This window comes from Pleurodeles waltl, chromosome 7, assembly GCF_031143425.1.
Source record: "Pleurodeles waltl isolate 20211129_DDA chromosome 7, aPleWal1.hap1.20221129, whole genome shotgun sequence".
NCBI classification, from domain to species: Eukaryota; Metazoa; Chordata; class Amphibia; order Caudata; family Salamandridae; genus Pleurodeles; species Pleurodeles waltl.
The window spans coordinates 1,393,848,786-1,393,874,584 of NC_090446.1; the positions used below are offsets into that span (position 1 = coordinate 1,393,848,786).

The following is a 25,799-nucleotide window of genomic DNA, read 5'->3' on the forward strand; positions in this document are numbered from 1 at the left end:
TCTCAACCAGTCTCCTTGCTTGAAATTCATGTATTTTTCTTCCACCTTCTCAGTAATCAAATTATGAGTCCATTCCTCATGTATGTTACATCCACACGAAAGCCCAACATTAATCTCAAATCCATGATTACCAACTGATCATCCATCCTTCTTCCCGAGTTGATACTTAAATTAATTGTCCATCCTTTTTATAACGACATCACAGCCAACACATGTTTCGTCATATGACTTCTTCAGGGCTGAGACTTAGTCGCTTCATAATTAGCAAACCTCCAAATTAGCAAAGCTAGAGAAATAGCAAAAGATCAACATAAACCATCCAAGTATATTAAAGACTATTCTGTACAAATCCAGAAGAATATTAGAAATATTTAGAATAGAGACTCCACTTCATTCTCCCACACCGAGTTGCTATACTGTGCTGTGAGTAGAAAGTTGTTAGTTTAAAGGTACCCCAAGCGTGCGTACACACACCACATCATTGGGGGCACGAGATTTTCTGAGCCCATTAAAGCACCATCTCCAACACAGCCTAGCTATCCACTTCAATCTCTGAGAACACCTCGTCGTAATCCTCCACCTGTGACACTTAGAATGACACTTGGTTCTACCATTGCAGTACCTCCTAGAGATGATCCATTCTCCTCAGAGGACGAAAGGGAAGAAGGGGAAATAGCCACCATCCAGTCTATGCCCAATGAATGGAATGATTACTTAATCCCCACTCCATCTCTGCCCACACCACAACCAGTTGACTCCCCACCAGATGATATGGGAGGTTTCCATAACCTTATGGAAAAGGCTGCAAAAAGATTCCAGCTACCATTGCAAGTTAAACTGTTTTTTGTATGATTTTAAACAGCATGTCAAGGGATCTGTTCGAGCAATCCCTATCGTAGATTATATTTGGGAAGAAGGCACAAAAATAATGAAAAATCCAGCTACAGCTGCTGCTGTCTTACCATGAATTGATGAAAAATATAATGCACAAGAGGATCCACTTGCATGTTTGATGGGATATCTGAAACCAGATTCTGTGATATCTCAGGTGACTCAACGCCTATCTCAGCTCCACCAGATAAAGAAGGCGGATAAGAGATTTTTCACAATGTCAGCGAACACAGTCCATGCTGCCAACTCTTTGGCCATTTTGGGCCAATATGACTGGCAGATATGGTCAGATGTCAGTGCATTTATAGATCTGAAACCTGAGGAAAAGAAAGTAGAAACAATGAAGAGCTTAAAAGGAGAGAGAACATCTTCCAAAATAATAGACTGTGCTATGGGTATGACGTCCACTTGGTTTAGGCAGCTAGCAGAAGCTGTGATTCTTAGGTAGCATGGATGGTTAAAACCAACCTTGTTTAGGCCTGAAGTGCAGAGCAATATCCTGGACATGTCTTATGACATAGAAGAACTATTCGGCAAACACGTTGATGACGCATTACAGGCCATTATGACGGACACTGACATTGTAAGATCTTTTGGTACCTTGCAATTCAGGAAAGTGCTGTTTCGAGGGGCAATTTCAACCCTTCCAGAAATAATATTAACCATCCTACCAGCAGCAGTCCTGTTGACCACCACTAGCGGAAACTATACTAAGCATGTGCCTAGACGAAAGCAACCCTTTCAGAGAAGAGACACTAGCAGAAAGAAGGACCCTTTAGCAGTGCCATATACACCCAGTACAATTACCAACATGTGGGTGCAAATATTTGTAACTTTTCCCATCAGTGGCAACAAATAACATCCGACCAATGTATGTTAGACTATAACAACTATGGTCATACTTACAAATTCATGAAAAGTACTCCAAACACTCCAAGTTTCTCTGAAATGTAGCCCTTACCATGTCACACAAAAGAGCAATAAAAAAAAGTTTCCCACTTCCAAGAAGGAATGGGCTTCTGCTCCCATTTGTTCCTAGTAAAGTAGAAATCAGGGAAATGGTGACCCATTTTGGATTTTCAAAAATTAAACAAATATCTAAGGAAGCAGTTCTTTTGCACAGTAACCCTTGCAGACATCCTGCATCTCCTCAACAATGGAGATTACATGACAACATTGGATCTACAGGATCCTTATTTTCATATCTTCATGCATCCCAAGTTTTTGACATTCACTGTAGCCAGCACTATCCATTTGTATTTGTATTTATGATTCTTGTAAAGTGCATTTAGACCTTAGGTATCAAAGTGCTATGTGGATAATAGAGCCAAAGAGATCCCAGATCTAGAGGGAAAAATGCCATGTCTTGAGATGCTTACTAAATGGTAGCAGAGAGGGGATTTGGACGAGAATTCCATAGTTTAGCGGCTGCTATTCAGAAGGCCCTAGCTCCCTTACTTTGTGGGTTCTAGGAATCTTCGCTAATCTGAGGTTTGATGATCTTAATAAGCGATTAGGTGTGTGCCAGCTAATTGCAGTTTGTAAATATTCAGAGCCTTGGGAGTGTAGAACTTTGTGCGCCAAGCACAGTGTCTTGAAGGTGATTTGTTTCCTAATTGGAAGCCATTGCAAACTCCTAAGGCCTATCAATTGAAAGTCCTCCCTTTCGGGCTCAAATCAGCTCCCCTAATCTTTACAAAGTATCTCCCTTCTTTAGCAGCGTCTCTAGGGAATGAGGGCTATCAAGTGTTCCCATACCTCCACAGTTGGCTGATAAAAGCACCAGCGGTCCGGCAAGTGTCTAGTTAGCACTGTTCAAAAATTTAAGTCTGACTGTAAATCACCAGAAGTGGTCAATTCTTCTATCAAGAAAGAGAATGTTCCTGGGAGCTGTTTTGGATACACCTAGGACAAAGCATTCTTGTCTCAACACAGGCAATATAGGCTCAAACAACTAGCGCACACACATTTGGGAAGAAAGTCTGTTTCAGTATGTCTATTCAAATCTCTCCTAGGAATGATGTTCTCTGCCATATCCCCAGCACCGCTCTCCCATCTGAAAATGAGACCTGTACTGGAGAAGCTAGACAAACAGTGGCTTCAGGTAGAAGGATCATTCGACGATCTGATAAAGATCACTCTAGGCATCACAGCTGCTGTAACCTGGTGGAGAAAACAATCTCTACAAAGGTTTAACATTCTTACTTCAGAGTCCCAAATACATAATCAGCATGGATGCTTCTTTAGAGGGCTGGGGTGGACATTTGCAAGCCCTTCAGATAAGGGGAATGTGGTCTCTGGACCAAAAGAGCAGAATTGGCTAGAAGTAAGGTATTTGAGTCTTCAAGCTTTCTTGCTAAGGATAGCAGGATTGTCAGTGTTAATTCACAGACAGACAATACCACCAGCGAGCACGATGTGAACAAACAAGATGGAGGCAAGATCTCTGGTTCTTTCCAAGGAAGCACAGGAGATCTGGAACTAGGTTATGATGCACTGAAAACCACTACAGGTAGAACATGTTCCTGGTATGAGCAATATCTTAGTGGGCATGTTGAGCAAAACAAAGAACAGCTGCCATGAATGGGAGCTCGATCAGTCGACTCTCAACAAGATCTTTGCCCTATGGGACAAGCCCACACTGGATCTCTTTACAATGAAAGGGAACCAGAAATGGCAGTTATATGCAAATTGGCATCCACAGTGAGGGTCGTGGGGAATGCCTTTTTGATCACATGGTGAGGGCTCTTTGCATACGCTTCTCCCCAATACCTCTTATGCACAGTCTTTTTAGTAAGATGAAGACAGAATAGTGTTGTATAATCTTGATTGTATAATCTTGATAGCCCCAAGTTGGCCCACACAGCATTGGTTCAGAACGCTGCTCCTGCTATCAGAAACCAACCACATTAAGTTGAAACCATACAGAACACTGTTGGCTAAGAAGAAAGGCCAGGTACTTCATCCCAACCTAACTTTTCTACACTTATCCGCATGGCTCCTGAATGCCATTAGTTTGCAGACCTGAACATCTCTCAAGACTGCAGAGATATTCTTGAAAAAGTGAGAGCGGAAACCACTAATGAACAATATAGATTAAAGTGGAAGCATTTCTGTCTCTCGTGCCAGAAATTAAATATTCACCCTATTCGAGCATCACCAGAAGAAATAGTACCTTATCTTTTTTCACGGGCAAAATCAGGATTGGCTCATTCTTCTAATAAGATACACCCTGCTTGCAATGTCAAGGTATAGACGTTTTTAAAATTCACCATCTTTATGGTCTAACAAAATCATTAAACCATTCCTTACAGGTCTATTTAGGGTTTTCCCGCCAGTAAGGGATCCTCCTCAGGCGTGGCAGCGCAATGTGGTACTAACACAGTTGATAAGGAGTCCATTTGAACCAATTCACAAGGTCGACGTCAACTTTATGACATGGAAAAGAGCTTGCTGTTGGATTTTACATCAGCCAGAAATGTTAGTGAAGTACCATTAATGAGCCTTTCTTAAGGTTTACAATCAATACTGTGATAATTAGGACTAATCCTAAATGTATCCCTAAAGTCCTTTCAGACTTTCATCTGGATGAACCTGTTGTACCAAGGACTTTCATTCCAAATGCTCAGACGACTGGGGAAAAATCTCTGCATTCATTGGATGCCAAAAGATGGTTAAAGTTTTATTTGCGTCACATCAATCAGTACAGGACCACAGACCAACTGATGGTAATATATGGGAACCATTGTAAAAGTGTCCCGGTCTCAAAAGCAAGCATTGCTCGATGGATCTCAGCTGCTATCCAGTTTGTCATTCCAAGGCTGGAGGACCTTTGGCAAACAAAGTCAAGGCGTATTCTTTTAAAGCGGTCTGTACTTCAACTACCTTGCTTGCACTAGTGCCTCTCAAAAGGATTTGTTGAGCGGTGACATGGAAGAATACATATACGTTCTACATTCGTGCAGTATTATTGCCTGGAATTGGGTAACACCAGTGATGTTCCTGTTGGTCAGGCTGTGTTACCCAGTTTCTTTCAATAAGGTGAGCTGATTTTGGCTTGCTTCTGTATGTTTCATATTTCTGTATCTCTGTATATGTGTTTATCACCACCATCCGCTATTTTAATATTAAAATAATAATTGTGCAAATACTGTAACTGCTAGCTATTTTGATTCAAGCATGTGACTCTATGAAAAGATCCAATACGAGAGAAGAATATAAGTTACTTACCTGTAACTGTAGGTTCGATGGCATATGTTGCTGTAGATACACATGTTTCGCACAGTCCGCTGCCTGGTGTTGGGCTCGGAGTATTACAAGTTGTTTTTCTTCGAAGAAGTCTTTTTTGGTCACGGGACCGAAGGACTCCTCCCTCTTCGGCTCCATTGCGCATGGGCGTCGACTCCATCTTAGATTGTTTTTTTCCGCTGTCGGGTTCGGACGTATTCCTTTTCGCTCCGTGTTTCGGTTCGGAAAGTTAGTCAGAATCTCGGAAGAAAGCGTCGGTATTGTTCAGTTCGGTATCGGGATAGTTAGGTACATCGACACCGATCATCGGAAGACTTTGGGGTAGCTTCGATCCCCCATCAGGGCCTGGTCAGCCCGACCGCGTGCGACATCGAAGCCGATGGAACGGACCCCGTTTCGTTTCTGCCCAAAATGTCACAGTAAGTATCCTTATACAGATCAGCACTTGGTCTGTAACTTGTGCTTGTCCCCCGAGCACAAGGAGGATACCTGTGAGGCCTGTCGAGCCTTCTGGTCCAGAAAAACACTCCGGGACCGAAGAGCCAGGCGTCTACAAATGGCGTCCACGCCGACAAAACAACGTTTCGACGACGAAGAGGAAACATTCTCGGTTCCGGAATCAGAATCCGGAGACTCCGACGTCGAACAACAGCAACAAACAGTGAGTAAGACGTCGAAAATTAAAACCATCGAGAAGACAAAAGCCCAGGGGACGCCACTGCCAACAGGCCATGGCTCGACCCATAAAACCGGCGAGCCGTCGAAGGCGCCGAAAAAGGGCACGCCCATAGCGAAGACACCCGACTCCGGTCGAGGGACCGCCATGGAGCAACCTCGGAGCCGAGATAGCGGCTCCGAGAGGCAAAAACAAGATGCCGGCACCGAAAAACATCGGCACCGAGACACACTGCCGAAAGCCACAAAAATTCTGTCGGTGCCGAAGCCGAAAAAAGATTCTCTCTCGGCGCCGAAAAGTTCCACACCTCCATCCTACACAGAGGAACAAGGAATAAGTGGCCAGATGCACAGATTTGGACAAGAGCTCCAAAGTGTAGAATCAGACTACACACAAAAGAGACTGTACATCCAGCAAGACACAGGGAAGATATCAACCCTTCCCCCAATAATGAGAAAAAGAAGGATCCGACTTCTCAAGGATGACGCACAACCACAAGCCAAAGTGGTTAAAAAAGTCACGCCTCCGCCCTCTCCACCACAACAGGCATCGCCGGCACAAACACCGCCACAAATGCACTCACCAGCGCAAACTACCATAAGTCAAGATAATCAGGATCAAGACGCTTGGGACCTATATGACACCCCAGTGCCGGACAATGATCCCGATTCATACCCCACAAAGCCGTCACCGCCAGAGGACAGTACCTCATACTAGCAACTGGTGGCTAGGGCAGCAGAATTCCACAATGTCCAACTGCATTCCGATCCTATAGAGGATGATTTTTTATTTAACACCCTCTCGGCTACACATAGCCAATATCAATGTCTCCCAATGCTACCAGGGATGTTACGGCACGCAAAACAAATTTTTGAAGAGCCCGTAAAATCAAGAGCCATCACCCCAAGGGTGGATAAGAAATACAAACCACCACCCACAGACCCAGTGTTTATTACTTCGCAGTTACCACCTGACTCCGTAGTAGTAGGGGCAGCTCGCAAAAGAGCAAATTCCCATACATCTGGCGACGCCCCACCTCCGGACAAAGAAAGCAGAAAATTTGATGCGGCAGGAAAAAGAGTAGCATCACAGGCAGCCAACCAGTGGCGCATCGCAAATTCTCAAGCGCTGCTGGCCCGATATGACCGCGCACACTGGGATGAGATGCAACTTCTCATAGACCATCTTCCCCAGGAATACCAAAAAAGGGCGCAGCAAATAGTTGAAGAGGGACAAACGATCTCAAACAATCAAATCCGCTCTTCAATGGACGCAGCCGATACTGCAGCGAGAACAGTCAACACTGCTGTCACCATAAGGAGACACGCTTGGCTCCGCACTTCAGGCTTCAAACCTGAAATCCAGCAGGCTGTCCTTAATATGCCCTTCAACGAGAAACAACTTTTTGGCCCTGAAGTGGACACAGCCATTGAAAAACTTAAAAAGGACACAGACACGGCCAAAGCCATGGGCGCACTCTACTCCCCGCAGAGCAGAGGCTCTTTTAGAAAAACTCCATTTAGAGGGGGGTTTCGTGGCCAACCCACAGACACCACCAGCCAACAAACAAGAACCACACCATATCAGGGTTCATTCCAAAGGGGAGGTTTCAGGGGATATAGAGGGGGTCAATTCCCAAGGAGTAGGGGAAGATTCCAGACTCCAAAAACACCTCCACCTAAACAGTGACTTTCAAGTCACACAACCCCTTCACTCAACACCAGTGGGGGGAAGACTAAGCCAATTCTACCAATCTTGGCAGCAGATTACAACAGACAATTGGGTATTAGCAATAATCCAACATGGCTATTGCATAGAATTCCACAAATTCCCACCAAACATCCCTCCAAAAACACGCAAAATGTCACCACAACATTTAGAACTTTTAGGACTAGAAGTTCAAGCACTACTGCAAAAGGATGCAATAGAGTTAGTACCAATACAACAAAAAAACACAGGAGTTTACTCCCTGTACTTTCTAATTCCAAAAAAAAGACAAAACATTAAGACCAATATTAGATCTCAGGACACTAAATACCTACATCATATCGGACCACTTTCACATGGTCACACTACAAGACATCATTCCACTGCTCAAACAGCAAGATTACATGACCACATTAGACCTAAAAGATGCGTACTTTCATATACCGATACACCCTTCTCACAGAAAGTACCTAAGGTTCGTATTCAAAGGAATACATTACCAATTCAAGGTGTTGCCATTCGGAATAACAACTGCACCAAGAGTATTCACAAAATGTCTAGCAGTAGTAGCAGCACATATCAGGAGACAACAGATACATGTGTTTCCTTACCTAGACGATTGGCTAATCAAGACCAACACAGTAAAAAAGTGCACAAACGACACCACATATGTCATACAAACCCTTCACAAACTGGGTTTCTCCATCAACTATACAAAGTCACACCTCGAACCGTGTCAGACACAACAATATCTAGGGGCAACCATCAACACATCAAAAGGAATTGCCACTCCAAGTCCACAAAGAGTGCAAGCATTCCACAAGGTAATAAGTGCTATGTTTCCAAACCAAAAGATACAAGCAAAATTTGTGCTAAAACTTCTAGGCATGATGTCATCATGCATAGCCATTGTCCCAAACGCAAGACTACACATGCGACCCTTACAACAGTGCCTAGCATCACAATGGTCACAGGCACAGGGTCAACTTCAAGATCTGGTGTTGGTAGACCGCCAAACATACCTCTCGCTTCTATGGTGGAACAGCAACAATTTAAACAAAGGGCGGACATTTCAGGACCCAGTGCCTCAATACGTTATAACAACAGATGCTTCCATGACAGGGTGGGGAGCACACCTCAATCACCACAGCATTCAAGGACAATGGGATGTACACCAAACAAAATTTCATATCAATTACCTAGAACTGTTAGCAGTATTTCTAGCGTTAAAAGCCTTTCAACCCATAATAACACACAAATACATTCTTGTCAAAACAGACAACATGACAACAATGTATTATTTAAACAAACAAGGAGGAACACACTCAACACAATTGTGTCTCCTAACACAAAAAATATGGCAGTGGGCGATTCACAACAACATTCGCCTAATAGCACAATTTATTCCAGGGATCCAAAACCAACTAGCAGACAACCTTTCGCGAGACCACCAACAAGTCCACGAATGGGAAATTCACCCCCAAGTTCTGAACAAGTACTTTCAAATTTGGGGAACACCCCAGATAGATTTGTTCGCAACAAAAGAAAACGCAAAATGACAAAACTTCGCATCCAGGTACCCACACCGCGAATCACAAGGCAATGCTCTATGGATGAGTTGGTCAGGGATATTTGCATACGCTTTTCCCCCTCTCCCTCTCCTTCCATATCTAGTAAACAAGTTGAGTCAAAACCAACTCAAACTCATACTGATAGCACCCACATGGGCAAGACAACCTTGGTATACAACTCTACTAGACCTTTCACTAGTAACGCATGTCAAACTACCCAACAGACCAGATCTGTTAACACAACACAAACAACAGATCAGGCATCCAAACCCAGCATCATTGAATCTGGCAATTTGGCTCCTGAAATCCTAGAATTCGGACACTTAGACCTCACACAAGAATGTATGGAGGTCATAAAACAAGCTAGAAAAGCTTCCACTAGACACTGCTATGCATCTAAGTGGAAAAGATTTGTTTGCTACTGCCATACCAATCAAATCCAACCATTGCATGCCTCTACAAAGGACATAGTGGGATACTTACTACATTTGCAAAAAGCGAATCTCGCTTTTTCATCTATAAAAATACACCTCGCAGCAATATCTGCTTACCTACAAACTACTCATTCATCGTCTCTATTTAGAATACCAGTTATTAAAGCATTCATGGAAGGGCTAAAAAGAATTATACCACCAAGAACACCACCAGTTCCTTCATGGAACCTTAACATCGTCTTAACAAGACTCATGGGTCCACCATTCGAACCCATGCATTCCTGTGAAATGCAATATCTAACCTGGAAAGTCGCATTTCTCATTGCAATCACATCCCTCAGAAGAGTAAGTGAAATACAGGCATTTACCATACAAGAACCATTTATTCAAATACACAAAAATAAAATAGTTCTAAGAACAAATCCAAAATTTCTACCAAAAGTAATCTCACCATTCCATTCAAATCAAACAGTAGAATTGCCAGTGTTCTTCCCACAACCAGATTCCGTGGCTGAAAGGGCACTACATACATTAGACATCAAAAGAGCACTAATGTACTACTTTGACAGAACAAAGCTAATCAGGAAAACAAAACAACTGTTCATAGCTTTTCAAAAACCACACATAGGAAATCCAATCTCTAAACAAGGCATTGCTAGATGGATAGTCAGATGTATTCAAACATGCTATCTTAAAGCCAAGAGAGAATTGCCTATTACACCAAAGGCACACTCAACCAGAAAGAAAGGTGCTACAATGGCCTTTCTAGGAAACATTCCTATGAGCGAAATATGTAAGGCTGCAACCTGGTCTACGCCTCATACATTTACTAAACACTACTGTGTAGACGTACTAAATGCACAACAAGCTACAGTGGGCCAAGCTGTACTAAGAACATTATTCCAAACTTCTTCAACTCCTACAGGCTAAACCACCGCTTTTAGTGGAGGTAACTGCTTTATAGTCTATGCGAAACATGTGTATCTGCAGCAACATATGCCATCGAACTGAAAATGTCACTTACCCAGTGTACATCTGTTCGTGGCATTAGTCGCTGCAGATTCACATGTGCCCTCCCGCCTCCCCGGGAAGCCTGTAGCCGTTTAGAAGTAGATCTTAAATCTTAAACATTTGTACATTTGTAAATAATTATTATAAACTTTTTATGTACATACGTATTCACTCCATTGCATGGGCACTATTTATAGCAAACAACTCCATCCTCACCCTCTGCGGGGAAAACAATCTAAGATGGAGTCGACGCCCATGCGCAATGGAGCCGAAGAGGGAGGAGTCCTTCGGTCCCGTGACCAAAAAAGACTTCTTCGAAGAAAAACAACTTGTAATACTCCGAGCCCAACACCAGGCAGCAGACTGTGCGAAACATGTGAATCTGCAGCAACTAATGCCACGAACAGATGTACACTGGGTAAGTGACATTTTCATTCTCTTCCAGGGGATTCCCAGCAATTTTCACAAGCACTGAATATTCCTTCCCTGCAGCATATATCAAATTTATATACACATATAATAATAATAATATACATATATACATGTATGTAAAAACATATCTCTACATTTATGCAACATATAGTAAAGGCTAAGAATGCCTATTTACATTATATCTTTCTTTAATAAACTCTTCTTAGACTCGCATATTTCTGCAAAACAGAAGAGAGAGCAGGGCCATAGGGTGCAAACACTACAGCTTTTATTAAACTGAAATTTGAGGAAACATCCAAAGGCATTATTAGCCAATAGGCTGCATTAAAAGCATAACAAGGAAATACTGTCACTGGGCCTTTAGGACGTCCAGGACCTCCTGTATCCCATCATGCTCTAAATGTAACTGTTAGGTGAAAGGTCAGTTCTTTTTTCCGGCTCCGTTAGTGAGGATGTCTGAGCATTTGCTCTTCATTTTCTTGACTTTTAGTCAGTACAATTGCTTAAATATTCAAAGATTTGACATTCGTTTGACGGTTTTACGTACCCTGGGTGCTTTTAACCTTTTTTCTGACTGAAAAATGTTTCCAGTCAGTTTAAAACTGCCATCTTTATTCAACAAGTCCCATTCCTGTGGCAGAAAAAGGGCACTCTCTCACCCACACTCTGTGCGTTGTGTGCGTGCCTTCTTCACACTGTCCTAACACCTGCAACCACTGTAAATATTTTTCAAAGAGGACCTTAAAGGATAGGGAAAAGAGCAGACTGCATCACATTCAGGAGAAAGGAAATGTAAAACGTTCAAGTGGCCTGGGGGCGGGCCTAAAACTTCTGTGAAAGAGCCCTTCTCTCATCATCACAGAGGGAGTGCAGAGCAATTGCATCAAAAATGTCATTCTCTACTGCCGTCAACAAGTAGAAGGTCAGCATAGAGAGAAATACTGGTATGTTCTCCTTCAGGCATCATTGTCGTTGTCGAAGGCTCCGGTGCCGCCCCCGTCAACGTCGAAGAGGCTGACGGTGGAAAGATCGCCATCTAGACTCATCAAAGACACAATCAACTAAACAACCGTCATCGCCAAGACATTCACTGTCGAAGCACACAACATCGCATGGAAGCTCGACGCCGCAACAGGTTGCATCTCGATCAATGTCGAGCCACTCGCGGTCACACTGACGCTTGTTATCGGCACCGGTATATTATTACGACGTTGAAACATTTATCGACATTGAGACAATCAGCACTGTCAAACAAGAGATGGCGTCACACAGAGACTCGATCAACGTCACGTTCAAGGATGCCAGTGTCTAGAAGTTGATCTTTTTCTCCAGAACTCACAATAGTATCCACAGTCTCTGCTCATCCTCCAAGGGTACTCAGTCCTCAACTACGAAAACAGTGGGAAACCCACTAAAGTCCAGGTTCTGAGTACTCCCAGATGTTCTCCACAAATAGATACACTGTGCATACACACCTTTGCGTCCACGTACTCCACCTGGTACATTTTCTTCTCTTTTGCCTGTATCGAGACCCCAGGTGCCAAGACTGACACCACGAAGATCTCCAAGTCCACAGACTAGAACTTCAAGAGCCAGATCTATCGAACAAGGTCAAAATCCCCACATAGAACAACTCAAGCCATATCTAGACATTATCACCGTCCCAGATCATGCAGAAGATATAGGACCTCTTTCTGGTCCACAACATCTCGTTCATCAGTGAGAGATTATTCGCCTGCACTGTCTGATTCACCGCCAGCGAGGGTTTCTCCAGTGGATGACCCCATTACTTTTAATTATGTTTTTGTAAGAGGAGCAGCGAAACTGATCATTCACATTGCGTCTCCTCCTACTTTGTCATCTGTCATCTTCGGAACACTCCACCATAAAATGGCCTCTAGACCTTTGCTTCCTCTGGTTCTGGGTCTTTTGGAATCAACCATGCACATTTTTCCAACACTTGCCTTGATATAAGCTGTGCCTTTGTGCGTCCTTAAAAAATACAAAGGCCACGAACAAGATCCACTTTTCCTTTGAGCTGATCCACCTCCGGACTCTGTAATCCTTGCAGCAGCAAGAAAAACTCATACATCAGCATCCTATTCCACTGTACCTCCAGACAAGGAAAGTAAACACACTGATTCCTTAGGCAAGAAAATGTGTACCACTTCAGCATGCTGCATGAAAGTGGCCAGTGGCTCGGCTTTATTGGGGCGCTATAACAGAGCTCTTTGAGACTCCCTGTCTAGACTCACTGAAAACTACCTAAGGAGTACAGACTTTCAAGAGATTCTGGAAGAGAGCGATCTAGTTGCAAACCAGGTCATCAGTAAGGCTGCTGATACTTCAGACATGGCAGCTCATGGATATGCTCTTGGAAGTTGCACAAGGCGCTCATCTTGGCTCTGACTCACAGGCCTCAAGCCAGAGGCAGAGCAGAGAATACTAATTCCTCCTTTTGCGGGCACCTCTCTCTTTGGAACACATGGAGATGATGAGATGGCAAAAATGAAGACTGAACTTGATACATTAAAAGTGGTGGGCCTTGAGAAGTTCAAGGAGTTCAACTGTAAATTTAAACCCTACGACCGCAGGCCTTAGCAGCTGAGGGTTCAGACCCCTCACTGGATACAGCAGTCAGAGCAGCAATCCAGGTCACACTACCATCAGTGAAGGCCAACAAGAGAAAGAGGAACCCATCACCCATCAACTTCCTCTGCTAAAGCTCAACCAATGCAGTAAGCTGTTGCATCCCTCGTTCTTGTATCCAGTTCCGGTGGGGGGAAGTATTGCGAAACATCTAAACGAGTGGAGAAAAATAACAAACAACAAATGGGTGTTGAACATTGTTTAAAATGGGTACTCTATCATGTTCAAATCTCCTCTTGTCTCTCCAAGAATAACATCATTTCATCTACAAAGCCTGTTGCAAGAAGAAGTAAACGCACTGCTCCAGAAAAAAGCCATAGAAGAGGTTCCACTTCCTCAACAGGGTAGAGGGCTATATTCACGTTATTTTTTGGTGCAGATAAAAAGTCCAATTGGAGAGTGCAGACCAATTCTAGACTTTAGAATTCTAAACAATTACATCCGCAAAGAAAAATTCAGGATGCTGGCCCTACACCAGATCTACCCACATCTAAATCAGGAGGTCTGGATGTGGTCCATAGATCTTCAGGATGCATACTTACACATTCCGATCACCAGAAAGCATTGGAAGTTTCTCTGCTTTAGAGTGGCTTCCAAGCACTATCAGTACAAAGTGTTTCTTTTCGGACTCAAATCAGCTCCTCGGATGTTCTTGAAGTACATGGCAGTAGCAGCTACATGCCTGAGGAGGCAGAAAATATTTGTCTTTCCTTATCTGGATGATTGGCTAGTCAAGACCTCCTCTCCAGCACTAACGGAACAACACTAATAGACCTGCCTAGAGATTCTGTGAGGCCTGGGATTGCAAGTAAATGTAAAAAAATCCACAAACATACTGACTCAATAGCTGCACTACTTAGGGTCAACTCTGGATACAAACCTCTCAAAAGTGTATCCTTCCGAGGAGAGGTTATCCTCAATCAACATGAAATGTCACAATCTTCTCCAGACTTCTCGTCCATCAGTCAGACAAGTAGCGTCATTAATGGGATCAATGGCTTCCTGCATCTTCATTGTCCCCAATGCCAGACTGCACATGAGACCACTACAACAAGCACTGGAAGATTAGTGACTTCGGTATTCCAAGCTATGGGAAGACAGAGTAGTCATCACACAAGAAGTCAAGCAGTCACTCAAATGGTGGATGCCGTGCCACCACTTGCGGATAGAAGTGCCTTTTCACCAGGAACTCCCTACTTAGTCTCTGATCACGGATGCTTCTCTCCAGGGTTGAAAAGCTCATGTGGGGTCTCTGCAAGTTCAAGGCTTGTGGTCGGACAAGGAACAGCTCTATTACATAAACATGCTGGAACTCAGGGCAGTCCATCTACAGCTGAAGTCTCTCTGTCCGTTCATAGAAACTAGCTCTGCTCTTTCAGACAATAGGATCACAATGCATTATCTGAACAAACAGGGAGGGACTTGCTCATGCCCCAATCACTGGAGGCGCAAGCCATCTGGAAATGGCTAATATCCAGAGACCTAACAATTTCAGCTGTTCACCTACCAGGATCTCTGAACACCCAAGCAGACTCTTTAAGCCACACATTCACAGAGAGTCACGACTGGATTCTAAACGACGACGACGCTCAGGATATTTCTCAGGAATGGGGGCAACCATAAATAGACCTGTTTGCAGACGGAGCAGACAAGAAATGCTCAGACTTCGCATCCAGGTTCTACTATCCATGGACAAAGGGGAATGTCCTTTTGATAAGCTGTATGTATTTCCACTCATTGCTTGGTTACCGATGGTCATCAGAGCGAGGAACAGAATGATCCTGATAGCATTGGTGGTACACAGATGTTCTTCATCTGTCAGAGAGACCACACAAGAGAATGCAGTGCAGACCAGATCCGCTCTACAAACTCGGAGGGAAGATATTTCATTCTAGCCTTCCCTCGCTGAGGTTGACAGCAATGCTCCTGAATTCCTGCAATATGGACATCTAGGACTCTCAGGTGTGAATGAACATTCTAAAAAAGTCAAAACGACCTTCTACTAGATGTTCCTATTCCTTTAAATGGAATATGTTCTACACGTGGTGTATTCAGAATGATTACCAGCCAATTCTGGGACAAGAGGAGATTATATTACCTTACCTCCTCCATCTAGCAAAATTGGGATTACAGTTCTCTTTTAGTAAGGTACACCTGTCAGCAATTACTGCTTATAGAAAATCACCTTTCCAAGTGTCATTCTTTCAAAACGTATGGGTCCACCCTTTGAACCGACGCATAAGGCTTCCTTACAGCATCTGACTTGGACGCCTGCCTTTCTAGTAGCAATTACTTCAGCATGTATCGTCAGTGAGATTCAGTCTCTCTGTGCCAGAGAGCCGTATAATGTTTTTCATGCCAACAGGGTTGTGATGTGGACTCCTCCCAGTTTTCTCTCCAAGGCAGTGTCTGATTTCCACATTAACCAGACAACTTCACTGCCTGTGTTCTTTCCTAATCCATCCACACCAGCAGAAAGAGCGTTACACTCTCTAGTTCTGAAATTTTACCTGCACAAAACCTAGGACATCAGAAAGTCTGATCGCCTGTTTGTAAACTATGGCCCTATGAGGACGGGCATCGCCTCTTCTAAACCAAGCATCTCCAGATGGATAGTTTCTTGCATTGTGTTTACTTATCAGTTGGACAACAAGCAATTGCCTGCCAGGCCCAAAACTCACTCTACAAGGGGCAAGACGGCAACAGCAACCCTACTAATGAGTGTCCCTATCTCCAAAATCTGCAAAGCTGCTCCTTGGAGATCAGTACATACTTTCACAAGTCATTACTGTCCAGATTTGGACACTAAGACAGATACCCAAGTTGGGCAGGCCTCATTAGGAAACCTATTTTGTTGCTAAAAATACACAGTGGAGTTTATCCTTGATTCGTCCACAGGAGTTTGGGATGGGCTTGCTATTCTATTCAGTGCTTATGACTATTGATGAGGATCCCCTGGAAGAGAAAGATATGTTACTCACCTGTAATCCTAGTTCTCTTCCAGGTGAATCCTCATCAAAGTCATAAAAACCCCACCCTCCTAACTAGACGAATTTTGCATATAACATGATAAACTTATTTCTTTTGTTGATTCTTCATGTCACCGTTTAAAAAAGAACCAACCTAACTGTCACCTAACAGTAACCTCTGGGACATTATGGAATACTGGAGGTCCTGGAGGTCTTAAACGCACAGTAAACGTAATAATGCCTTTTGATGTTTCCTCAGATCTCAGTTTAATAAAAAGCTGTCGTTTTTGCACCCTATGCTCTCTCTCTCTCTCTCTCTCTTCTGTTTTGCAGAAATACATGAGTCTGAGAAGTGTTTATTAAAGAAAAATATAATGTAAGTTGGCATTCTTAGCCTTTACTGAAGGCTGCATAAATGTAGCAATATGTTTTTACCTACATGCTTATAATATATTTATATATATAATAATTGATATGTGCTCCCGGGTTCCCGTGCATAGGCTGGAATACTCAGTGCTTATGACTTTGATGAGGATTCCCCTGGAAGAGAACTAGGATTGAATCCTTCTTCAGTACTGGCATCTTTTATAGGTTCGCATGCGACCCACCATCCACTGCGTAGAGGCTTCCCTTGTTGTTATGGGATTACCTTCCCACTAATGCTTGGAAATCTAAGGGATTCTGTCTCTGTGGGGGGTATTCTAGAGGAAGGGTCTCCGAGCTATGGCCCGCGTGTCACATCCAGCCCGCAACAAGATTTTATCCAGTCCGAGAACACAGTGGAAATATTAGTCCTTTGTCAGTCTAGCAGATGCAATCCTGGTATATTTGGAGCTGCATTTGTAGCAAGGGACTCCCATACACCCTTATATCTGCTTCAGTTAACTTTTAAACTGAAACAATAAACTCTCTGGGGTAGCAAGATCTGACCGTTTGACATTTTCTGCAAAATCGGATGAGCCCTGCTTAAAGTAGTTTGCTGACAAAACGGCAAGGGTGATAAACTCATGCTGTTGACATCCGCAGTGGTCTACAAGTCATAAGTTGGAGCCTCCCACTAGCCAACCTCATCTATAAGAGGTTGGAAAAAGACTACCAGTAAACTGTGAAATGATAGCTCGTATGTGATTTACAGGGTCCACATCACACAGTTGTTCATTTTCTAGTGCCATTTCAGGTCTCTGCCAACCCACGGAACCGGTATCCTCATAGAATTATTTCAAAGGCAGAAAATCTGGTGCTGGGCACAGGCTTTCTCCAAGCATAAAGCCATATTTATAGCTCTGCCTCTGTTTTTTTCCTCTGTTTCTGCTTACTTTGCATTTCACAGTCCTTGGTTATCCTTTGTTGACGGATCTGCTCTTTCAGGATTGGATTCTGTTAGGAATTCAGTGCAGAATGAAAACAACGCTCCATGCAAAAAAATATTCTTCCAGTATGCAGTTGACAATTGTTGAACAGAAAAGGGTTATCTCAGTCTGCACAAGTTTTACTTCCATGTTCAGCTTGGAATTTCTTTAATCTGGATAACGCTTAAGTGGGTGAGTTTGTTTTTAAAAGGCATTTACTGCAGACTGAAGTGCAACACGTGGATACCCTTGGAGTTGTATTCTGTCCCCAAATCTGTGTCGCGCAGGAAGGTGCAACATTCGGGGGGCAAAGGTGCCAAGACAATAGTGGGTTCGTTGTCTTCAAAGTGTCCTCTTGTGAGGACTCCGGCCCCAAGGTATGGCATGCCCTGGATGAGTATTGGTGATGTACCTTGGACAGAATAGAGAGATTTTCACCTTCACTGACTGAAAGAATTTGTGGAAAAGGGCCCACAGGGCACCAGGGTTGGACTGGCCTATTATACAAGGAAAAGGGGGATAGGCAGAGTGATGGATGGGAAGGGCTATTGGTAGATGCAAGGCAGGTGTGGGGGTGATAAATATGATGGGAGAGCTGTTGGTGTAAGAGTGGAGGAAGACTGTAGCAGAGAGTAGTAAAGGTATTTGGAGGTTGATAGAATGGTCAGGTAAGTAGGGATGATAGGAAAGATTTATTGGTAAGGGGAGAGTGCTGGGGTAAACTCAAGAAGAGCAAAGGTAGAATTGAGAAGAGGGCATAATCAAAGAGTAGGGGCAACAGATAGGGATAGTCGTAAGGAGTGATGGATGAATGATGGATGGGGTTATTTGAAACTAAATACAGACGGAAGAATGGTAGGGGTCATGAGAAGAGTTGTGAGGGCTATTGACACACAGGACTGGGTAGTGAGAGAGGCAGGAAACAAATGGTATTGGTTTTGAAGTGGGAAGTCACTGATTTGTTTTGGCCTGCAAATATTTGCAAAAACTACAATGTGGACCTTGTTCTAAAATGTTTAGCGACCCCTGTTCTAGAGATTTCTGTTGCCTGATTTGCTGGAGTTCGGTTCTTTTATATGGATACGTTATTAAAGTGAATGTTTAATTGTCATTAGAGGTGTAGGTGCCCCTATCGGACTTGGTCACCCACACTTTGTCCTCACTGGTACTGAGATTTTTTGACTGAGTTGCACTGGGTTCCTGCTAAACAGACCCCCAGTGCGAGTGCACTTTCCCTCAAACAAGGTAAAGGACTGCAGCATGTATTGGGCCACCTTCAGAGACCCCCTTAGCAATTGCACACAGCCTGCCATTGTAGACTGTGTCGTGGTGCAAGCCATGAGAGAAAACACGACATGGCACACAATTTGTGTGCCATGCCCCCTCACTGCATCAAAGTGTATGTAAGTTACCTCTGCAGCAGGCCTTAGAGCTCTAAGGCAGTGTGCATTTTACTTGATGCGTAGACATATCTGCACAAGCAGATATTCCACCGTGATGTCCAGTTCAATTACTAGAAGTTGCAAGTGAACAGGGAAGCCTTCTTGAGGTATGTACTGGGCACCCATCATTACGAGTTCCCCAGCTACAAAATGGCTTACCAGAAACCTTGCAGTTTGGTATCAAATACCTCATCTTAATAAACCCAGACTGATAGCTGTTAGAAAGTGGGTGTCTAGTTGGCAGAGGTATACACCCTTTTCCAAGTAGGGACCACAATCCTAGTCAGGGTAAGTTACAACACAATCCAAATTATCCTGTGTTCACCCTATGGTTGCTTGGCACAAAGAAGGCAGGCTTAACTTAGAAGGCAATGTGAAAAGTATTTGTGCAATAACTCATACAGTAACTCAGTGAAAACACCACAAAAGTACTAGATATTATTTATCTGAATAAAATAAGACCAAAATGACAAAAATCCAATATGCACAAGTCAAGATATCACTTTTTAAAGGTTAAAGTGAGTCTCAATCCTTAAGAATCAGTGATTGTATCTTTATAACACACAGTACTTGGGAGGTGTAAAAAGTAATAACCCATGGGGTCGCAGAGGAGATGATGCTTCAAAAAATAAGGTGTTGCATTGGATTATCCAGTGCAGCTCAGACGTGTTGTTCCTTTCCACGCTACAAGGTGATGTGTCGATTTACAGGAGTGCAGCCTTGGTTCTGAGTAGATACATTGAAAATTGCAAAGGCTGGCGAAAAGGGGACTTGTAATCCGGAGGGCAGCATTGCTTGCAGCACTGCCCTGGCAGATTGAGATCTCCGGCACTGCCAGGCTGGCGGCAACCTGGTGGTGCCGGCGGTCGGACCGTGGCGGCTCCGCCACTGTCATAATAAGGTGGTCGGACTGCCCCTTTTGGCAGCGGTCTGAGAGCCACTGCGATTCCATGGACCGCCAGACTCGTCATGAGGCCCTGAGTGTCCTGTGTTTATTGCGGTCTGGGTGGAATGCACAAGGAGAGCTGTCAACCAGCACAAACCAGACTTGGATTGGAGACAGGCTGTAAGGTACAGATCTCAGTAAGTGCAGAGAAATGACCACTTTCTAAAAGTGACATTTCTAAAATAGTAATATTAAATCCAACTTCACCAGTAAGCAGGATTTTCTATTACCATTCTGGCCATGCTAAACATTGAGAGCTACTCCTTTCAGATCGGAATATATAGGGTATATAAGTGAAGTTCTAATGCTGGCCTATGAGAGGAGCAGGCTTCACAGTAGTGAGAAACACATTTTTGAGTTTTCCACTACCAGGACATGTAAAACACATAAGTACATGTCCTGCCTTTTACTTACATAGCACCTTGCCCTATGGGTTAACCTAGGACCCACCTTAGGAGTAACCTATATGTAGAAAAAGGGGAGTGTAAGGCTTGGCAAGTAGTTTTAAATGCCTAGTCGAAGTGACAGAGAAACTGCACACACAAGCCTTGGAATGGCAGGCCTGAGACATGGTTAAGGGCTACTTATGTGGGTAGCGCACTCCGTGCTGCAGGCTCACTAGTAGCATTTCATTGACAGGCCCTGGGCACATCTAGTGCACTTTACTATGGACTTATAAGCAAATTAAATATGCCAATTGGGTAGGAGCCAATGTTACCATGTTTAGGGGAGAGAGCACATGCACTTTAGCAATGGTCAGCAGTGGTAAAGTGTCCAGAGTCCTAAAGCCAACAAAAATTAGGTCAGAAAAAGAGGAGGAGGAAGACAAACGTTTGGGTGACCCTTCCGAGAGGGCCATTTTCCAACAGTGGCACTCTTGGATATATTAAGACATGCACCTGGAGGGCACCTAGAGGTGTCCCCTGAAACCTACCAGTCATGCGCTGGCTGACTGGTATCGACAGACATGTTTCTGGCCCACTGGAGGTGAAACCCCGCACTCTCAGAGGCAGAAAACAGTGCCTTCTCCTGAGGAAGGTGTTATCACCTCCTCCAGCAGTATGACCAGTAAATCTGCATACCAAGGTGAGGGACTTCAAAGATCCTACTGCCTTTGGTATGCAACCTCAGCTTCCCACAGACCTGGGAGTTGCCACCCCCTGCCCTGAGGCCCACTTGGCACCAGGACAGGCAGGAAATGAGCTATGCAGATAGGCGTGGTGCACTACGAGACTAGTCACACCCATCTTGATTTTGGTGGAACTAGGAACTCTGGGACAGGATTATGCCCACTTCCCACTGGAAGTGGTCATATGTAGGGTGTAGTCACACAAGGGTAAGTAATCCATTGGCTACTGCCCTTCACTCACCTAAATGCCCCTAAATCCATTATTTATGTGGCCCCCTGACACCAGAAAAACAGATTCGTCTGACTCAAGAAGAGGAAAAAGAAGAGCTGAAGGAGTGAGAACTATAGACTTCTGGTGGACTTTTGGCACAAAACCCCACCTGCCTACCTGTTCCCGCCCCAACAATCGTGACAACCTGACTCATCCTGCAACTGTTGATCCTCCAAAAGCCTCAGAGGGCATCCAGCACTCACCAAGTCGTCAGCATCTCCCTTGGAGTTGAGGAGCCACTTCCCTGCATCCTACAGGGACCAACCACAACATTCAGCGCACCGTTCTGTTGACCACCGGGCCCACTGACACAGCAGGAGGAGGTCATCATGCTCCAGGAGGTCGAACCTGTCTCCCCACCAAGTGTGAAGACATCAGGACTCACCAGTGCCATCCTGCACCAGTACCCAGGGTACTATACTCCTTGCAGCAAACAAAGCTTGCTTGTAGTTTAATCTGGACTCCAACACCATAACCAAGAATCAGTCATCGAGGTACGTCAGCAATGTGAGGACCTCCTGAGAGCAACCCAGCTGCGCTGTTCCGACCCTCTTTTGCAGATCCAACCAAGAACCATGGGTGCCTTGATGCAGGAGCACCCTACAACCAAAACCTGCTGCACCTGGGCTCCATGCCCTGGTTCCACAACAACCTCCCAAGACCCAAACTAACCCAGAGCCCCTCTAGCCCTATTGGGAGCTCCTGGACTTGTCCCCAAGTCCACCTTTGCAATCTCTTTCTAGGTTGCCCCTCTCGTTGCCAACTGTGCAGTGCACAAGGTTCCTCATTCGACCAGCACCACTGCAGCCCAGGACAGGTAAAACTCAACTGCTGGTGTTTTTAGTGACTTTGCCCCCACTAGCATCCTACAATTTACAGGGGACCCCCGAGAACTGTCCCTAGTGCAGTAAAAGAAACTTTGAGTCTTTAATGTGTAAAAACACATTTAGATTTAGATTGACAAGCAGGTTTAGAAACCAAAATCCAATGCACTTCAATAGGTTGCAGTTGGCAGGAATAGTGGCACCTTATGAGATCGTCTGGCAATAAAGCGTGGTCAGATATAGGTTGTTAGTTAACCCTGACAAGTTTTATGGAGGTCTTGAACTTAAGTTCTCCTTACAGTAGAGTGAGGTCAGATAAGGATCTGTAGTGTGTCAACATCAAAAAGTTTAAATTAGGACGTGAAACGTTTTTAGAATTTGAAAAGTTTATTAGACCTAGTCTTGAATCTGTGACTGGCAAGACTATCACGGGGCTGGCTAGTTCTATTTTTGCAGCTCTGCAGTAAAGTTCACTCAAAAGCTCCAAGTGGTGAAACTAGGGAAATATACCCAGTAAGGTCATGTCTTAGTTCGGTCATCGTGTTACGCTGCAGAGATGGTCAGAAGCCGTGGTTACAAAACTTCAAAAGTTGACTGATAAATTTATAGGTTAAAGGGGCATTATGATTCAGACAATAAAAACAACAAAAAAATGAAATTGGCCAAATATGGTCAGCTTCACCACTGCAACCATAGTGCTGACTATTAACATAACTGGCTAGTTTCATAGGTTTATTATTTTTATAACATACTGTAAATCCGAGGTGAACAAATATATAAATTTTAAAGTTCTGTGCAGATTCTTTAAATGGGCCCTAATTTCATAAACATAAAAATAGTGTTCTTATGCAAGCATAAGCAAGTTGCTGCATAGCTGCTAAGGGCCAATCTCTAATATGTCTGTATATGTATATTTTACAGAGTTGCAGTGTAACACTAGCTATGGTTAAGTTTCAGTTTACATTAAAAGAACTTTTTGAACACTAAAAAGTTGGGCCAGTTTTTATAAGACTTTCAGAAAAAGGCACCTCATGTTGTTCCTCTCAAATTTTGTGGAGGCAAGTCAAATGGGGAAATGTTACAGGCCTGGAATGATAACCCAATACGGTGATGTGCCAAAATGTGCATTTCTTGGGTGAAGTCAGAGAGGAATATTTGCTTTATGCTTAAAATGTTGTGGACAATATTACAATGATCGTAGCTTGAAGTTAGACCTTGATCCATCATAAACCTTTTTGTCTAGTTTGTTGTAAACCTGCTCTGTGGTTTTGGAAAAAAAGATAAAAACTTCACATGAATCCGGACCTTTAAGCTGGAGATCTGACATTTTGGACTGCAAATTGAATCTGCTTTCCTAGTACACTCCTTCTCACAATTCACTTTTTCTCTTGTTATCCATCTCATTGTGAGATAACTGCTCTAGCAGGTATTGTATTGTAGTTACTTTTATATAGAGCTACATACTCCTGGCTAAACCTTGAAGTGCTCTATGGTGAGTAGCAAGCTACTCTGGAACCCAAAATGAGTAGCTAGTCCTGTGATTAATGTTCCAAGCATTTTCCCCAAATTTTTTGTGGCAGATGAAATTAATAGTAGTTAGTTGTGTTCATTAGTGGGGACTATGTGGGTTAGTGTAAATGGCGGGAAGGATTAATAGATAGGCTGGTGGAGATTAGGCAGTGTTAGGTTGCAGTGATAGGGGTTTTAAGGAAGGAAAGTTGTGATCTATGAAGTGACGTGTGATCCATTTGCAGAAATACCATTAATCCCATGCCTAATAAAGATGACAGGCATGGGACTGACACAAGGCTATACTCACAGACACGGAGGCATGCAGAGGATGGAAGGTAATGAGAGGTTCACTGTGATGAAAGAAAGGAGATAAATCAAGCAAGAGTTGTAAATAAAGGTCAAAGTTTCATGCAGGGTTTAGGAATACAGTGGGGCATGGCTTTCTGAGATAGCATGAACTCGGAGGTTGTAAAGCTGTAGAAGGAAACAAAATATGGCAACATTATATAGCACTCCATAGCACACTATGTATAAGGCACATTACTTAAACATGCAAGATAATTTAAACATTATGAGCCTGACCCTGCTGTGTGCCAAGCCAAGGGTGGCCTTTTAAACAGTCTGTAGTACCCATAGCTTGGTGCAGGATCTGCTTACTACACAAGGGAAGGTGGTGCAGATTCCTTAGCTGGGAATTGTTTTTTTAATAATCATGTCTTGCTATTCTAATATTACTTAAAAGTATGTTTTACACACTAAAAATGTGGTATTTGGCACTATCTGAGATTAGTTTACCAGCACAGAGTCAGACATGTACTCCATGCAGTTGGGGCAAAGTGGTGGGGCTGGGGTTGGGGGTAGTTCACACAAACAAAAACACAAAGAAAAATCTCCACAGCAGACACAGGCTCCCAGACTGCCCTGCAGCCAATCGTAATGCTGCTCTCATGCTCCTTGCAGCATGAGAGCTGCGTCAGGATTGGCCTGAGCACCCTTGATTTGCTCTCTCAGGCAGATTGGGAACCTGTCCCTGCTGTCTGCAACCCGACAACGCAGCTCAGGTTAGAGACAGCTCAGTGTGCATGTCAGTTTGGCCGTCCTGAGACGGCCGGCCAAACCCACATGTGCATTGACAGCAGTGCCACCACTTCTCCCTGCCTGTCATCCCCAATAGCTCCGCCCCCTAGAAAAATGAAACGATAACAAACATGGTTTATTATCGTTCTATTTTTCACGTTTTGCAGCTGCTGGCAGGGGTGACGCTCCTCTGCCATAGCAAAGGAGCCGCTGCTGACTCCATATAACTTAATCCCAGTCTAGGATGTTTCCACAGCAGAGTAACTGCAAATACGAAAGGAACTTAGGGCCATATGTACGAAAGCTTTTTCCCATAGACACAGAATGGGTAAAAACCTTTGGTACATCTGGCCCTTAATGCTAACATCACAAGTGTATATTTTGCATGTCTGTGTATGGGTTCTGGGGTGGTACATGCACTGTATGTATGAGTGGGCCCTAAGGCCTATGGTGATCCATTTTGGATGCATCTGACTTAGCCTTGGGCACAAGTAAGCGGTGAGGATGTTTACCCAGCAGTGGAAGAGTATTGCTAACATTCCCTAAATGTGAGAAAGTGGACACTGAAATGGGGGTAAAGGGGTCAAGATTCCTTTAGAAATTCAAATCGACATTTTGCTGAGCAGAACTGATGATTAGTCGTCCTGTAGCACTGTCATTA

General features: G+C 43.8%; 1 protein-coding gene across 1 annotated transcript in view; it reads left to right on the forward strand.

Annotated features, from left to right (window-relative positions):
- Positions 1 to 25,799, forward strand: part of SHANK1 (SH3 and multiple ankyrin repeat domains 1) — a 1,404,784-nt gene that overhangs the window by 1,110,563 nt on the left and 268,422 nt on the right. Inside the window, exon 19 of the mRNA XM_069200994.1 lies at positions 9,677 to 9,683. Coding sequence (XP_069057095.1) covers positions 9,677 to 9,683 — 7 coding nt within the window. The remainder of the gene's footprint in view (positions 1 to 9,676; positions 9,684 to 25,799) is intronic.